Source organism: Macroventuria anomochaeta, assembly GCF_010093625.1.
Source record: "Macroventuria anomochaeta strain CBS 525.71 unplaced genomic scaffold BU25scaffold_55, whole genome shotgun sequence".
In the NCBI taxonomy this organism is placed as follows: domain Eukaryota; kingdom Fungi; phylum Ascomycota; class Dothideomycetes; order Pleosporales; family Didymellaceae; genus Macroventuria; species Macroventuria anomochaeta.
This window is the reverse complement of record NW_022985416.1, coordinates 153,988-170,204: the sequence shown is the minus strand read 5'-3', so window position 1 is coordinate 170,204 and position 16,217 is coordinate 153,988. Positions and strand designations below refer to the sequence as shown.

At 48.8% G+C, this 16,217-nt stretch overlaps 5 protein-coding genes across 5 annotated transcripts; 1 reads left to right on the top strand and 4 right to left on the bottom strand.

The window, feature by feature from the left end:
- Positions 1 to 1,152: 1,152 nt before the first annotated feature.
- Positions 1,153 to 3,156, bottom strand: BU25DRAFT_482879 (efflux pump protein; the record flags this gene model as incomplete). The annotated part of the gene is made up of 7 exons (XM_033711146.1): positions 1,153 to 1,596; positions 1,654 to 1,814; positions 1,862 to 1,980; positions 2,011 to 2,371; positions 2,443 to 2,502; positions 2,575 to 2,914; positions 2,971 to 3,156. 7 exons carry the CDS (start codon positions 3,154 to 3,156, stop codon positions 1,153 to 1,155), a joined length of 1,671 nt encoding a protein of 556 aa, XP_033555683.1.
- Positions 3,157 to 3,660: 504 nt separating this feature from the next.
- On the bottom strand, positions 3,661 to 4,404 carry BU25DRAFT_435520 (uncharacterized protein; the record flags this gene model as incomplete). The annotated part of the gene is made up of 3 exons (XM_033708923.1): positions 3,661 to 4,019; positions 4,078 to 4,190; positions 4,328 to 4,404. The coding sequence occupies 3 exons, from the start codon at positions 4,402 to 4,404 to the stop codon at positions 3,661 to 3,663; spliced, it is 549 nt and encodes a 182-aa protein (XP_033555682.1).
- A 1,668-nt stretch (positions 4,405 to 6,072) lies between these two features.
- BU25DRAFT_308272 (uncharacterized protein) lies at positions 6,073 to 6,303 on the top strand (the record flags this gene model as incomplete). Its single annotated transcript, XM_033702090.1, has 1 exon — positions 6,073 to 6,303. A coding segment is annotated over one exon (231 nt), but the record flags the coding sequence as incomplete, so codon positions are not given.
- A 6,427-nt stretch (positions 6,304 to 12,730) lies between these two features.
- On the bottom strand, positions 12,731 to 13,427 carry BU25DRAFT_482853 (uncharacterized protein). The gene has a single exon (XM_033711145.1). It carries the CDS (start codon positions 13,139 to 13,141, stop codon positions 12,806 to 12,808), a length of 336 nt encoding a protein of 111 aa, XP_033555680.1. The 5' UTR covers positions 13,142 to 13,427; the 3' UTR covers positions 12,731 to 12,805.
- Positions 13,428 to 13,686: 259 nt separating this feature from the next.
- On the bottom strand, positions 13,687 to 14,741 carry BU25DRAFT_452727 (uncharacterized protein; the record flags this gene model as incomplete). The annotated part of the gene is made up of 2 exons (XM_033709806.1): positions 14,261 to 14,741; positions 13,687 to 14,190 (listed from the first exon to the last, which is right to left on the bottom strand). The coding sequence occupies exons 1-2, from the start codon at positions 14,582 to 14,584 to the stop codon at positions 13,687 to 13,689; spliced, it is 828 nt and encodes a 275-aa protein (XP_033555679.1). The 5' UTR covers positions 14,585 to 14,741.
- Between the last annotated feature and the right edge of the window lie 1,476 nt (positions 14,742 to 16,217).

Genomic DNA, 16,217 nt, shown 5'->3' with positions numbered 1-16,217 from the left:
GATTAGACAAATCCTTGTCGGTTGATCCTCAAGGTTTGTGAGGAATATATGTAGCGGCAACGGCCACTGTAGAATACTGATAGCTACGGTAAACGATAACGTAGGACTATCGGGTCGATGGAATACTGCGCTATGTTGATATCTAGCTAGGAGGTGGCGATACATACATGGCTTGAAACGTGCTAAACATGACCCGTTACAACCGTGTGTATTGAGGCTCATGTGCAACGTATATTGCAGCAATCTGATACCGCAACAATATATACAGGTGGCCCATGAGCCTCCGGCCCAGCTCCAGAGTCTGTCCGAGAGCTAGCTGGTACATGTAAGGGGAAATACCCGTGACACGAGCGCTCACATGACCTTGTCCATTGACAAGTGCTCATGTGAACTTGTTTGTTGACAAGCGCTCACGTGACCTTGTTTGTTGACAAGCTTGTCATGTGAGTCTACCTGAACCCATTAGGCGCCAGCCGGGCAGCCTTGTTGTGCTGTGCCTTCCCCCAGGTCCCCCATGTTTGGTTGGTGGTTACTCATTGCTTCTGCCATCCTATTGCGGGATGTAGGATTGTAACAGCCTTACCGACGGCTAGCGCAACCACATGAGTTGTACTGTTGTGGTACGGCAGGGCACTGGCCACCTTCATGACCGTCCTGCCGTGTGTGGTATCAGCCTACAAAACCCAACAATCCCACCTTCACAGTTCATGTTTCTGACACATGCATTAGTGTCACAGGTATATACTGTTCAGCTCCCAGTACCTGCTATCTACAGCAGTACTGTACCTTCTTGGTCTGTGTAGCGCAGTAGGGCTAAGATGTGTGCCTCACAGGCAGACATTCAGTCAATAACCTATTGGGTTTGCGCATTCAACTCGTAACTCTTTTTGGCCTACGTAGCACCTTGCTAAGCATGCCTTGCCAAATTGGGTCTCAGCAACACGGCATCACCACCTTCCAACACAAATAACTCAACTACCACAACTTGGATTGCAATTTGGAGAAGTGTGTTTGACTTGTAATGTGCTCTTTTTTAGATTGGGACTTTGAACACCAAATTCTATTTCTCAAGGTTGGGTCTAACCTTAGCCCCAAGACCTATCTTCATGGTTCTTCTCCAGGGTATTGATAATAGCTGTTAATACTTCGTCACTAAGTGTCACCCATCTTCTTTCCGTCCGCTTTCTCGTTCTGGTTTCCTCCAACTTCCGCCACTATGTCCTTCTCCTCTGCCCTCTTTCCTACGTCTACCCAACCCATGCCGATGCTAACAAGTACTGCAATACTGGAAATGCCCACCAGGAAGAAGAAGATATTCCTGAAACCTTCTGAGTACGCTAGCAAGACGCCGTTGAGTTCATATTCGTGCCCATCAACCAAATGCCGGATCGCGCCGGGATTCGAGCCTGCATTCAAAGCTGCCTCAGTAGATACCGAAGGCGCATATTTCGGGATCTTATCGGTGAGAGTCTGCGCAAATATCGTATTTCTGAGCACGATACCGATCGACGTACCGAGGTTCTGGAGAAAGACCAAGAAAGCCATGGCAATTGGGACCTGTCGAGGTAAGACTGCATTTTGGACTGCAATGAGAGGCTATGAGTCATCAGCTATCATGTCTGATGTGTACATTTGAGTATTTTCGGAACTGACAGTTTGCATTCCCAGGCCCCGTCCTGCACCGATAAGTATTTGGAAGCCAACCCAGTGCGCGACTATTGTCGTTGGTGAAAAGGTCGAAATAAGTCCATTTCCGACAGTCAGTACAATGGCACTAGCGAAAGCCCAAGGTAGGTAGTATCCGAATTTTGTCACTACGTTTGTTAATCAATGTCGCCAAAAGAATGCTGGGTCAGCTTACTGAGTGCTCCTGAGATTACGACACATAATAACAGGCTTAAGATGCTTGGTAAGACGTGCACTCCACTCATCGTGGGACTGTCGCCTTTTACCGCCTGAAAATACGTAGGAAGGAAGTTGCTTGCTATTATAACGCAGCATAATTAGCACATCCCGTATACGCAGCTTGTCCAGATAGTGCGCTGCTTGATCAAGCCACCTGGAAGCATGGCTCGCTCGCCCATGTGTCGCTCCCAGAGTATGAAGATGATTGCCATCCCCGCACCACCGACAAACAGGCTGATAAGTGTGGCGCTTTTCCACGCGAAGGTATTTCCGGAGCCGAACTGTAGCGCAAGGAGGATCATCACGATTGCCGGAACGAACAACAAGAAGCCACAGAGATCAAGTCGTGGAACGACTCTGCGCACGAGCTGCAAAGAGAAGGCTTCCTTGTTCAGGTCGTCCGGAACATTGATTAGAGCAAATATGACTGCTGCGATGCCACCGATGGGCAAATTGATATAAAAGCCTGTTTATGTTTAGTCTGGTTCTCTTGAAAAGACCGCCATTGTATAGGGTTCTATAAGAAACTTGACATACACCATCTCCATGACATATGCTCAGTCAATGCTCCACCAATTAATGGTCCAACCACGATGCCTATATCCAGTCAGCCTCGGCCTTAATATAACACAAAAACCCGCAAAGCAGAGAGGTTGGGACTTTGCTCACCTGCCTGCGACCCTCCTATCAAGATACTAGTATACAAAGGACTCTTCTCCCTCTTCACACTGGCGGCTATAATACTCAATGCCCCATTGATCAACCCAGCAACACCGAGCCCCGCGATTGCACGACCGACGATGAAAGCTGTGCTATTAGGTGCGATGCCACATATCAAGCTGCCTAACTCGAAGACAAATACGAAGCACAAGTAAACACCTTTAGTGGGAAAATGGGTATAGAATTTGCCGGAGAGAGGTGGCAGTGTGGCGGATGCGAGCGTATATACACCGATGTACCATCCTACGTCTGGTAAAGAATGGAAGTCTGTGGTTATCGCAGGTATAGCCTGAATATGTTAGACCACATGGTGATGAGGCAGTGATTGTACGATTAAGCGCCTACCGTGCCAATGATGGAAGTGTCGATTAGTGCGAGGAAGGTCACGAGGGTAATGCTACCAATGAGGATGGCGAGCTTGTGACCTTTAAGAGTCTTTGTGGTCATCCCACAGCTTGCATTTGTGGTGGTAGGTACGACTGGCGTTATCGGTTTCGCAGAGGTGGTTGGAGATGGGGTGGGTGTGACCATGACTGAAATCAAACCGAAGAATCACAAGGTCTGAAGCTTATGATGACGAAAGTACAAGGAAGGCTCGAAGCAAAGCTACGAAGTGAATGGCGCAAGATCACTAGGCGAAAGCGTATTTTAAGATATGTAACTGTTGTGGTTGTTGCCCGCGGCGGGATTTGCTTTAGTTGTAACTGTGAATCCCGATGGTGCTATCTCCGTGCGCGCGTGGTTTTCGTCCATTGCTAACCCTGCATAAGCAGTGGCGAGGTGAACCCTACTCCTTGTAATTACACTATCGATCGGCTTCCAAAGTTCTTCATGGTTAGCATAACGCATCCTAGAGAATTTCGTAATGTATAAATGACGCGTCGCATGCCGCACGTGCAGTGGGAGCGTAAGAGAGCAACCAAGCGAACAAATTAAAGTATAGAATTATACGCGTGTGAGGCAGGTCAGGCTCAAATATTATCGAAAAATTTTAATAGATTTTCCATCAACAGATGAGACATCGCTCGGCCAGTATCAGAGATGAAATGGTACATTCAACCAGAAGTCACTGGAAAATTCCATCAGGGACAGATCTATCGGTTCAACAGCACCCCAGCTCTCTAGCTCAGAACCGCTTGCAACCTGGTTCTCTTGAGAACTGTTTGTGCGCCAATCGTGAGCCAGCTCTCGCAGTGTTTTTGCCGCCACTAGGAAAGCGCTATCTTCGCCCGTTTTCTCTCTCACTTGCGTGTTACTCTTCTCCACAGCATCAGCACAACGCTCTAGTAGGCTCACAACATCTACAGTCTGCCTGACTAAGGCAGTATCCCACATCGGATCTTGCAGCGTTGACAGCTTGTGAAGCGTGTTGAGACAGTACGAGAATAGGAGCCCTGATTGACGAACGAAATCAGCGTGTGCATCACCAGGCCGAAGTTGGGCGTAACGTACCTGACGGGGTAGTCGAATTGATCAAGTCAGAGCTCAGGTAAACTTCTGTACAAGCGTGACAGGTTTGTAGGCAAGCCATGAGATGCTCTGTACGTTTATGGTCGAGGATCGCGCTAGATTAAGAGGCCGGAGTGGATGGATGTAGAATGGAAAGCTCGTATATGCCGACTTCAGCAGCGAAGATATAAGTCATGACGGCTTCTGAATTTTACCATCAACAAGAACTTCTGGAGATGTACAAAGATCTTACGTACCGTGACGCTTCAGTCTCTCGGAAAGTGAATGCCTGACTTCTTCCAATGAGTTTTTTAGGGGCTCAATATGCATAGTGGCATGCCCGCCATTATTGCCGGACAAGAAGCGGTGAATCTCAGTCGCTTGAAGATAAACCCGCGATATACGGACGATCGCAACGAGGATCGCATCGCCTTGGGTCTCTGCTTCAAGTGCTAGCTTCGAGCAACTCTCTTCAAGCTGAGACGACCATGTCATCATTTCGATTTTGAACGTCATTGAGATACTGCAGCATAGGTAAGCAGGGAGGTCGCCAGGGTACTGTCAGACTTACATGGCAGTAAGTGCATAACACGCAAGCAATGTGCGCCTGCTTTCGATGGATTGCACGATTCCTTCTTCGCAAGCTGGCGCTAGAGAAGGACACCGAGACTGATACCTTGGCCTATCTACCCTGAGATCACTTGCTAATGATCGCGCAAGGCCGGAAAACATAACCAAAAACTTCTTTCCCGACGTAAAGTAGACGGACCTGTAAAACTTCAGTGACGAGTTTTTAGATCAGAATACGAAATTACCATGCTATGCACGTGAGCATGCTGAGTAGTATGTCAAGAGTCCTCTCTCCATTTACAGTCAACTTCAGAGCTACTTCCGTGCGTAGTTTTCCGCTCAGCTCAGCCTGTCGAATACATGCCTTGTTTGCGACAGTCTTTATAGCCAAAGACAATATTGGCTTCTCCTGGCGTAGCTGCTTCGCAGATATGTGTGATGGTAGATAGACGAAAGGAAAATGTGGCAAGTGAAGCTGTTGAAAGTCGGCAAGGTCTTGATCCGTAAGGTCACTGTCGCACAGTATCTCGGTCATGTTTTGCCTGGTTGAGAGGTCAAGCGAGCCAGGCGTGATGAATTGTTGGTCCGTCGATCGATCTTGTGGGTTGACTACTTGTTGTGTCCGCAGGAGAGTTACAAGGACATCCATTTTGTCCTCCAGCTGTGCACGTTTGGAGACTGTAGTTCGCTTCGCGGCTTTCTTGCGCACGGTTGTTGAAGGACTGCATTCTTTACTGAGTCTATGGCATCTACGGTGGCGTCAATCATAATTCCACAGCACTGAGGCTGCAGACCTTTGCGGAAGCCTTCAGACAGAGATGTTACGGTACACAAGACGTTATAGGAACCCGGATACTGGTCCGGTTCTCAGCATACGAAACTTCACTCACCTTTCGCAAGGTCCTCCGTCGCGAAACATGCATCGAGACTTCGATTTGACGCAGTGTACGCATGCGTGTCCGTACGGTGCAGACGTTTTGCCGACCCTAGTGCTCTGCATGGTAGGTCGAATCCGTCGAAAGAAATGCAAAGACGTGGGAGTCAAGGAGGGAAAGTCCGAAACCCGTTCTCTCATCCGTTGTGCATCAGCGCGTGGATGGGCGGCGGGATATGATAGCTTTCTTGAAAGCCTGAGCACATCATCTGAAGTCCGGCGGCACGAGATAGCGGCGGCAGAATCACGGGTACCGTGTCCGTGCGCGTAATGCGCGGATTCGCGTAATGCGCCGAACCACCTTTTTGTACCCATACTTCACTGTACAATTACTCAACGCCACAATGACTATGAAATCTGCCTTTGAAGAGATAGACTCTATGATACCATGTGATAAAATCCCGTGGACAGCGCTGGCTAAAAAACATAAGGTTGTGCGCTCAACCCTGTCTCAAAAATATTGACACGAGACACGATTGTGTGAAGAGAAGGCAATTGCACAACAAAAGCTCACTCCACAACAGGAGGACAAGCTTGTCAAGTATATAGAGGAGCTTACAGCTTGCCGTCTACCTCCTACAAGGGAAATGATAGCAAATTTTGCATCATCAATAGCCACAGAGCCAGTCAGCGAGAGCTGGGTTACCCGCTTCATCAACAACCACTCAATCCATCTCATCTCTCAATACTCAACAGGTATGGACAGCAATCGCCACAACGCCGATTTGTATACCAAGTACAAGCTCTATTTCGACCTGTTGCAGTCCAAAATCGCCCAATATGACGTTGACGCTGAGCACACATACAATATGGATGAGAAGGGCTTTATGATCGGAGTCACCACCAGGACCAAGCACGTCTTCAGTAGACGTATGTGGGAGAAGAAGGAGGTTACAGCAACTACTCAAGATGGTAATTGTGCCTGGGTGACGCTTATAGCGTGTGTGTGTGGGGATGGATTGGCACTGCCACCAGGCCTCCTATACAAGTCTACCAACAACACTATACAGTCAAGCTGGGTGGAGGAAATCAAGCCAGGGGTACACTCTGTTTTTGTTTCCTTGTCACCTTCAGGCTGGACAAACAACAAGGTAGCTCTTGCTTGGCTCAAACAGGTGTTTGATCGCTATACCAAGAAGAAAGCACAAAGAAAGTACCGCCTATTGATTCTAGATGGCCATGGATCTCACGTTACAATGGATTTCATCTGTCACGGTATCCTCTCCAGATCCCCTGAGAATATCCGGATCCGCTCTGTACTGTCCCTGACCATACGCACCAAATCCCCAGCGTCCTTACACACCTCCAAAGCGGACGTACAACCTCCGGTCACCTCCGGAGCGGGCCTGTAACCTCCGAAGCGGGAATATTAGAATTCTGCAAGCCCCGCTCTAGGACTTGCAACCCCGATACCTATCCAACTCAGTTCCAATTATTAACCGGTAACCAAACAAACCCACACGTAAGTATATAGACTATTGCTGGTAGAGTTCTGTTTGGTACACAATGTCTTGTACCTACTTAGAGACCGTACGTAGTAATTGATTTAGACTCCTAGCGAGTCCTAAAGGGCCTACTCGTAGCATCTTCGTGACATCATCAACTACTGCGATCAGAACAGGATACTCTTGGCTATACTTCCTCCTCATTCAACCCACACACTCCAGCCACTTGATGTGGTGATGTTCAAGCTTCTCTCAACAGCGTACTCGAAGGAGCTCACAACACACCTTCACCATGGCCAGGGACTGTCGGTTATCAAGAAGGGCAACTTCTTCCACCTGTTCTGGAAGGCGTGGATGAGTACGTTCACTCAGGGGTTGATACTCAGGTCCTTTGAGGCTACAGGTATAGCACCCCTCTGACCCGATGTAATCCTCCAGCGATTTGCTAAGCCCACCCCTGAGGGCTCCGATAGCAACAGAAGCTCTTCTTCAGTCTACAGCGGCAAGGATTGGCTCAAATCAGAGACTTTGTTGCGCAAAGTCGCCAAGGACAAAGGCAGTGAAGACCTGAAAAAGATCAGGCGCTCACTCCACCACATCTCAGTTCAAAACTCAGTCCTCCACCACGAGATTACAGGCCTTAAGGAGGTTCTCAAGACTCAGAAGAAGCACAAGAAGAAGAGCAAGCCTCTTGAGCTTCAGCATCACAAGGACTACCACAGTGGAGCCGAGTTTTACTCTCCTAGTAGAGTAGAGAAAGCACGCGCACGTGAGAAGGCAAAACAACAAGAGCAGAAGGCAGAGGTGCTCAAAAAAGCAGAGATGGCTGAACTGAGGCATGCCAATAAGCTGTACAAAGAGAAGATTGCACAGGAGAGGCGTGAGCAGAAGTTGAGGGAGAAGGAAGAGCGTGAGCAGCGGAAGGCTGAGAAGGCTCAGGAGGTTACCAAACGCAAGGCCGAAAAAGAGCGTCAACAGAGGGAGCGCAACACCAAAAAACCTATACAATTGTCCCAAAGAGGCAAGCGCAAGGCCTCAGAGGTTGCAGCACCCAGGAAGAAGCAGAATTGTGGTAGTGCAGCTGCCCGTAGTCGTGCTGCTGCTGCGCCTCGCTCCCCATCCCCTCCAGCAAAATACAACAGCCGCGGCCGCCCAATCAGAGTGCCACAAAAGTTTGAGTGAGGAACTTGTTCATATAGGTCTATAGACTACTCCACCAGAAAATCTCATGATAATAACCATTGTGTGTGGCTCTACAGCCTCATTTTTGGTGGACCTATTTTGGTGGTTTGGCGCATTACGCGAATCCGTGCATTACGCGCACGGACACGGTAGCCATTTGCTCGCTTAAGGTCTTTTTGTAATGGCAAGTGCAGGAACTCCACTCTACAGTGTCTGTGCGCGTGATGCGCACCTTCGCATGATGCGCACCCCAAGCACTTTTCTGAGTATAGCAAAATGAGGCTGTACAGCCACCCATAAAGGCGATTATTGTGAGAAAAGTTGGTAGAGTAATGTATTAATGTATACAAAAGTATCCTGTGAAGGATTAATTATATAGAGTTGCGGTGCGGCCGCTGCAGGTGGTGTGGATGCGAGGTATTGGTGCAGGCAGCGGTGCACCACCTGCACTTTGCGCACCTGCAACACGACGCTTCTTTGCTGCAGTTACTGAAGGAGCTTTTGAAGCTTTGCGCTTGCCTCTATTAGGCAACTGGGGGGCTTTTTGAGCGTTGCAAGCTTCTTTATCCTTGCATCTTTGCTCTTTGCGGGCATTGATTGCCGCACGCTCCTCAGCGTGTTGTCGGTCACGCTCTTCCTTCTCCACTGCACAACGTGCCCGCTTTGCATCATCTTCCTGCTGTTTCAGTATACGGAGGTGCTCTTCACGCTGCTTTTTAGCTACTTTTTCTGCGTCCTGTTGTTGTTGATACTTCTCAAAAGCTTTCTCACGAGCATCGGCTTCACGCTTTCATGAAGGTGACCACCACTTTGCTCCGCCAGGCCGATTAGGGTTGCAAAACATCAGCGGCAGCGCTTTCTGCTTATCCTTGACCTTCTCCTTCTCTTGTAGCGCTGTTTTTGCACCCTCTAGCTGATGTTGGAGCAGCGAATTCTGAACAGAAAGGTGGTGGATGTATTGCTTCAGCTCCTCTACAGCAACAATGTCATTCTGCTTAACTGCAATGCGAAGCAGCGACTTTGCTTTGAGCCACGGTGGCTCTCTGGAGTGAATTGATAGCGTAGTTTGCAGTGGAGGTGTTGATGGAGGAGCAGGTGTTGCTGGCTTGAATTTTGAGAGTACTTTGTCAGAGTTTTGTGGGAAGAGACCTGTTGCTTCGAAGCTCTTCTCCACCAATGTTTTGGTAAAAGTTTGCACCCAAGCCTCCCAGAATAAGGGGAAGAAGTCGCTCTTCTTCAATGGCAGCCATCCCTGCACCTTCTGGGTACGTTTATCAATGGCTTTGGTGTAGTTGTGGCTCAATGGAGCAAAGCACACTACGTTGAGCGGCTGCAATCGATGGGTACTGTGTGGCGGGAAGATGAGCAAAAGTATCTTGTTTTTATCGCAATAGTTGATGAAATCCTTTGTAACGTGGCTACCGTGCCCATCAATGATCAATAACCGCCACTTTCTGCGGTTTTTGGGCTTTGTGTAGTGATCAAAGACTTGGTGAAGCCATGTTAAACCAAGGTTGTTGTTTGTCCAGCCATTTGGTGATGTAGTGAAGTGTACTGAGTGCTTTCTTGGCTCAATTGAGCTTACCCAGGAGCTCTGTATAGCTCAGCCAGCGGCCGCGTAGATGATGCCTGGAGGTAAGACGCTCCCATCAGCACAACAACAAGCCAGAAGAGTTACCCACTCTCTGTTGCCATCGTGGAGTGACTGCCTGTACTGCTTCAAGCCATGGAGACGCTTATCAAACACCCTCTTGCTCTTATGTGTGACGCCAATTGCAAAGCCCTTCTCATCCATATTGTAGCACTGCTCAGGCTCCAGCTCATATTCAGCAATCTTTCTGTGCACAAGTTCAAAATAGAAGCGATATTTGTAGTATGAATCAGCTTTGTGGCATCCAGTTTCCATTGGCAAGGTCCATCGATTGATCAATTGGTCGGGGTGACAAGTGAGGAGGCGCCCAACCCATGCATCTGAGGGCTCTCTTCCAGCAAGAGGAGTCGCAAAATTTTGTATCATTTGCCTTGTAGGCATAAGGAATTGTTCAGTAAGGCTGCAAATGTATAGTACGAGTTCTTCTTCATCGCGTGGGTGGAGGAGTTGCTGGTTGACTGACTTCTGTTCATGCAACACAACTTGACGCTTGTGTTGACGTGTCAAAGTTGAGCGCCAACAACTGTGTTTTTTTGCAAGTGCGCGGTATGAAAATGAAGCGCCAGATGGCAATTTATTGATCTCATCAAGCGCACTTTTAACAGACATTGTGGTATTGAGATAGAGCTGATGCAGTTTGTATGAGAAAGTGGGTGGGGTGCGCATCACGCAAAGGTGAGCATCACGCGCACAGACACTGTACTGATCACATTCTCACTGAGGCTCGGTGGGTTAAACACCCGCGACTCCGACATATGAGCAGTCCACGCATCAATTCAACGTCTTCGGCGCATAGTCCACAGCAGTGAGTAGATAGGCAGAAATGACGGGTTTGTAGGTATGAAGCCAAGTGTATCCATCGTAACATGTTCTCTCTACAATCAGCAGAACATTGACTGCTACACCTCTATCTCATTATTCACCGTTTACCGTGAATCTAATCGATAAGTTCACGACTCATGGTCCTCGTTGGTCACGTTATCAACATCTTCAAAAATTGGTCCTCAGACTCCATCGCACCGATGGGCTCAATTGCGCACAACATCAACCATGACAAGCTCACATCAGCCAAGCATGGACTCAGGAGCGGACAAGGACGTTGAGTCTGTAACGTCCACATCAACAACTCGATCAACAACATTGCTACTGCGATCACTGGCATCGTTGAAGGAAACAAATGCGGCAAAGCCACCAAAGAAGGCTGAGACTTTGGCTCAGAAAGTGGAAAGAGAGCCTATTGAGAAGGAAGCTAGGCTAATTTGGGTATTGTTCCGGTAAAGTCAACAGTTATGTCTAGCCTAGAGAACAATCCTACTCACGTATTCCGACACGGAACACCCCATATTCCAAAACTAAACCCCTTTTAAAAAATTGCGGTCTGCGCTTGAGCCACCCCCCAGAGAACCATCGCACCCTCCCACTTACTGCCCACACCCTATCTTTCAACCCAGCTATCGAAAATCGAACGGTCGTAGTAACGGGGGACTGTTTGTCTTGTTCATACCCTTGCTCGCGTCGCTGTTGACACTCGAGCCCTTTCTGGAGCAATGCCTGACCTGGACCATCATCCTCAAGATGTCAGGGAACACATCAGGAGACATTGCCTCTACTTGAACGAGCCAGGACCTACTATCGCTTGTATTTTCTGCCAATTTCCTCTTGCGTGTACTGCTTGCAAGCACTGCAACCTGAACACTGCCAGCCATGAAGTACTGAGTCGCCATGTGTCCAAGGACCACGTGGTGAAGCGGAAGTCATCGACATGGTTTCATGATCATGTGCTCAGCGGCTTGTTGCTGCAAAGCTGGGTTTGCACAGTGCTGCCTGGTACTGGGTCGTGGGACCAGATAGCTCGACCACCAAACCCTTGGACGACAGCTTGCGTCAAGATTCCATGCCACGACTGCTTCGTCTTGAGGAGTTGCATCGCAATGAGCAAGAGGGTTTGACGAGTCGGCACAAAGCTACTGCCACAGAAATTGGCACTACTGACATGACTCTAAACACAAATTGGGTGTGTAAACAGTTGAAGATGACGTCGGCACGAGTGTATTTTCTGTTGTGTTGGACTGAGATGTCCATGACATAAGCTTAAATACATGAAGTAGTGGGCCGATTGGTCAGTGGGTAACCATGTGACATATGTAGTGTCCTGGGCTTATAGGTTGCGGCGAACTAGCTGGGCCAAAACATTCGTAGTGCAGACCAGTAGCTTCTTGTGGAACTTGCGCAAACACCTCATAAGTGTCACACGGGATCTCTTTCTAGGCGTCTGTAGCAGCGACAGTCTATGAAGCTGCAAGCAAGACGAGCAGAAGCTGGTGCTCATGATCGCTGCTCTGGGTCGAGTGTTTGACCGGTGCGAAGATACTGTCAGGCACACAGGCGTCTCAATTCAATGCTGGCTTCGCAACTAGTGCGCTGACCGACGTTACAAGGCCCCATTCGAGCTAGTCGGGCGGGAGAGTACATTTCGCAGGTACCGGAGGCTAGTGAAAAAATGTGTGTGTTTTTGCTTCCGTCTATGGAGGATGGGCGATGGAGCGAGACAAGAACTGGTTCCAAAACCTGTACGCATCCCTGAGAACCAATCAAACCGTGCTACGAGCTTTGCTTAAAGTACGAATTCAACATTGCCTTTGTATGTGGCTCTACAGCTTCATTTTTGTAAACTGCGTAAGGTAGTTGGGCGGGCGTTGCGCAATGCTAGGCGGCACGTGTGCAAACACGGTAATTTGCATTGGCTTCGGGACTCACGAAACGCTTGAGGTCCTGGAGTTCTGCTTTGAGAGCAACATCGTCCTGTGTCGTCTTCCTTCTCACACTTCACACAAACTTCAGTCTTGTGACGTTGCTGTGTTTGCCTCCCTGCAGGCAGCCTATTGCGATCATGTTGATTGACTAAGCCGAGGAGGCGTAGACACAATTGGCAAGGAGACTCATTTCCTTTTATAGCCCCGCAAAAGCATGAGCCTTCACCAAGAAGAATATTACATCTGCGTGGGCTGCAAATGGACTGGTTCCATTCAACCCCGATCGAGTACTCCAAGGTACAACAAAGCCCCTGGCGCAATTGGCTGTTCCATAAATTGCGGAGGCAGTAGGAGCTAGTGCACAAGTTGAAACGGTGCGGACATCTGTAACACCTGTAATGCCAGTGACTACAGAGGCTTTGACATCTTTACACAACCCGATCAAGCAGGATGCCCAGGCGCTTGACAAGTCAAGAAAACAGGACCTACTCAGACACGTGCAGAAGGTGGCAAGTGCGGCTGGAGGAGCCATGGCTGGACAATCTTGTCAAGACCACAACCAATTCCTGTCTAAGATCAATAGCGAAGTGAAAGCACGGCGGTCAACCAAGTTGTGGGTATTGGGCATGGCCAAGAGCTAGAAAGAGCTTGAGGAGTCACAGGTAAAGCGCGCTGCGAAAGAAGCGGATGTTGCAAGCAAGAAGAAGCGTAGGCGTAAGCGTAAGGGTGTACTAAACAGTGATGTAGCAGAGTCTGCGACTAACGTTTTGCGCACTGATAGATCGCCAGAGCCGTGGAAGGCCCCAGTGGCGCGAATGGCCTCTGGAATGGGCGTTGATGCTCTAATTGCGTGTTGAAAAGGGTCAGTTTATTCTTGTCTCGCGCATGAACGTACCCTCCAAGTCAAAATCAAAGAGCGGCACTCGCGCTATGGCACTGACCATTGTGAGATTGATTGGATCCCCAGGAATTCCCCATCTATGTATAATCTCAGATTGTCCTCGGGAAGTGCCGGATGCTGCCCGCGTACCAACGCTTTCAGAGTACAGATCCAATATCGGAGATGCTATTGTGCGCCTACGCAAAGCCGACCAGCTTCTGTCGGCCCATGATGAAATTTTGAACATGCTTTTGAACCTTCTCAAATCGTACATAGTCGCAGCATTCACTTTCAAGGTGACTGAAAAGCGAAGCCAAACGTGGAAACTGGCCGTGACAGCTGCGATTTGGGCAATGATAAAGCTTCTCGCTATGGGCCGGCGACTTTAGATGTTGGTTCAGTGCTTGGAGGGTAGCATACTCTCGATGACAGAGGTAGCATTCGAAGCTGGAGCCATTCCAGGTTGCACTTGTTGCGATATTCTGTATGTCGGAGTCCGGGTAGGTAAGCAGCTTATTCGTCAATAAGCAATTGGGATCGCGCTGACTAATAGCCTGAAAAATCGTGCGGTAGTTGACGTTTTTAGCTTGTGCGCATGATCCAGTCTCAAGGTGGTGTGAAAGGCCGCTGGCCGAGGTCAAAGCTGCTTTGCAGAAGGGGCACGCGACGTTCTTGCCGCGGTGAGTGCTCGAATTGAGGTGCTTACGACGGTTAGCAATACTCCAGGCTCAGGAACGAAGGTACAGGTCAAGGTGTGCACGAATAACATACCATCTTCATGGCATTCTCACTTTGGAAGGTTCTGCTACAGTCGTGGCAGTAGTGTCGCTTGTGGTGGTTACGAGCGTCCATATGCTGATTGGCGGACTCTTGGGTATAGAATCTTTTGCTACAGGTTTCGCACTCGAATTGAGGCTCTCGGTGTCCTGTATCGTCCATGTGCTGGTCCACTGATCGCTGAGTGAAGAACTCTCGATCGCATGTGTCGCATTCGTAACGTGGGCCCCAGTGGTCTAGTGCGTTCATGTGTTGTAGAGCAGCTTGCTGGCTACCAAACTTACGATCGCATGTCTCGCACTCAGTATCATAGTACATGTTGGATCTGCCTTTTGAGGTTGGGTTGAATAGACAAGGCTACAACGTAGCAGGTACAGATCGATACGACACTGGTGAATGGGGAGGCTCTTCGAAAGACAAACTTAAGAACTATGAACGCAAGGTTGAGTGACAATACCGGTACTGGAAGAGAACTGATTGTGGGCGAAAAAGCAGTGCGATGCATGTCCACATTATTGCCTAATCACTGGGCCACAACAGGCGGGATTGTCTGTCCGATACTTGGCACCAGCCGAGCAGTGTCGCACCAACATGGCGAACACACACCGCCTTCCCAATGTAGTAAGATTGAACAACAAACGCCTGGGGGTGGAAGCGACTTCGCTTCATTGGTGGCCAATCAAAGGCTTATCGTGTTGCGGCACAACCGTTGGGAACCAATGGGCCATAGCTCCGGTCCGTCGCACCCTATGCTGTCGCTGATTCGCTTACTCTTGACTTTGATATACAGGTGTGCATGATGACAGGCCTCAATACGCACCCATCTGCAGCTGAAGACATGCTGGTCACACAATGTTTTTTGGCAGTAAAACCTTTGCATTGGGAAACTGAGACGTGACAGACAATCATTCAAACATGGTAGATTCTACGTGGGTGTCTTTCATTGAAATGGATGACCACAACATTGGCAGGATGCGTTGCGTGGATTCAAGAGGCATGCTTGCTAGCTCAAGACTCTCCTTATCTTTGCTTACGATCGCTGTCGTTACAGTCTTGTCGACCTTACGGTTTTCTGCCTTACGTTAAGCATCAAATCCGCCGTCCTTCCTAGAAACAGAGGTGGAAGAAATTCCCCTCACAGCACAAATATGTCCCTGCAGTCTCATGTGAAATCAATCGATATATCAACCTGCCGATACTCGCTGAGGAGAAACTTGTAGATTGGAAAAACCCCGTATGTTGCACCAAAGCATCCGCTTCTCCCGCAACCTTCAAGGCACAACCAAAAAGGTACAGTAACCCAATAGATATGGGTACTGGGAACCGAACAGTATATACCCGTGACATGAGCGCTCGTCAACGAGCATGACGTGGTGCTTGTCAATGAGCATAGTACAATGCTCGTCAACAAGGCACAATCCATCCAGATAGGCCAGGACAGAATTTGCTTGTCAACAAGCAGGATCTAGTGGAGTGTATATAAGCAAGTAGGAACACAACCCTTATGTGTGAGAGGGGGCCAGCTGGGGATACCAACTACTCTCTAAGATGGATGAATGGGGGGAAGGAAGGTTCAGGCTTGCTGGAGATAAGGGTGTAGAAGAGACCAAGTGTGGGAACACCACAAGTGATAGAGAGGATAGATGATGCAAGTGATGATGCAAGCAATGATGCAATCAATGATGCAAGCTGACAAATGGCAGGGTGATGGGAGCCTTATTAAAAGGACTGGAGGGGTTGTTGTTGGCTGCAAGCCATGTCAGGATGAGACTTGAGCAGGTCTTTAATTGCTACACCAAGGCAAAAGCTCAAAATTCATGGCAATTGCTCATCATTGATGGTCACAGCTCACATGTAACAATGGCCTTCATTGACTACTGCGATTGGCACAAGATTCTGCTCTGTATCCTGCCTCCACACAGTACCCAAACATTGCAGCCGCTTGATGTAG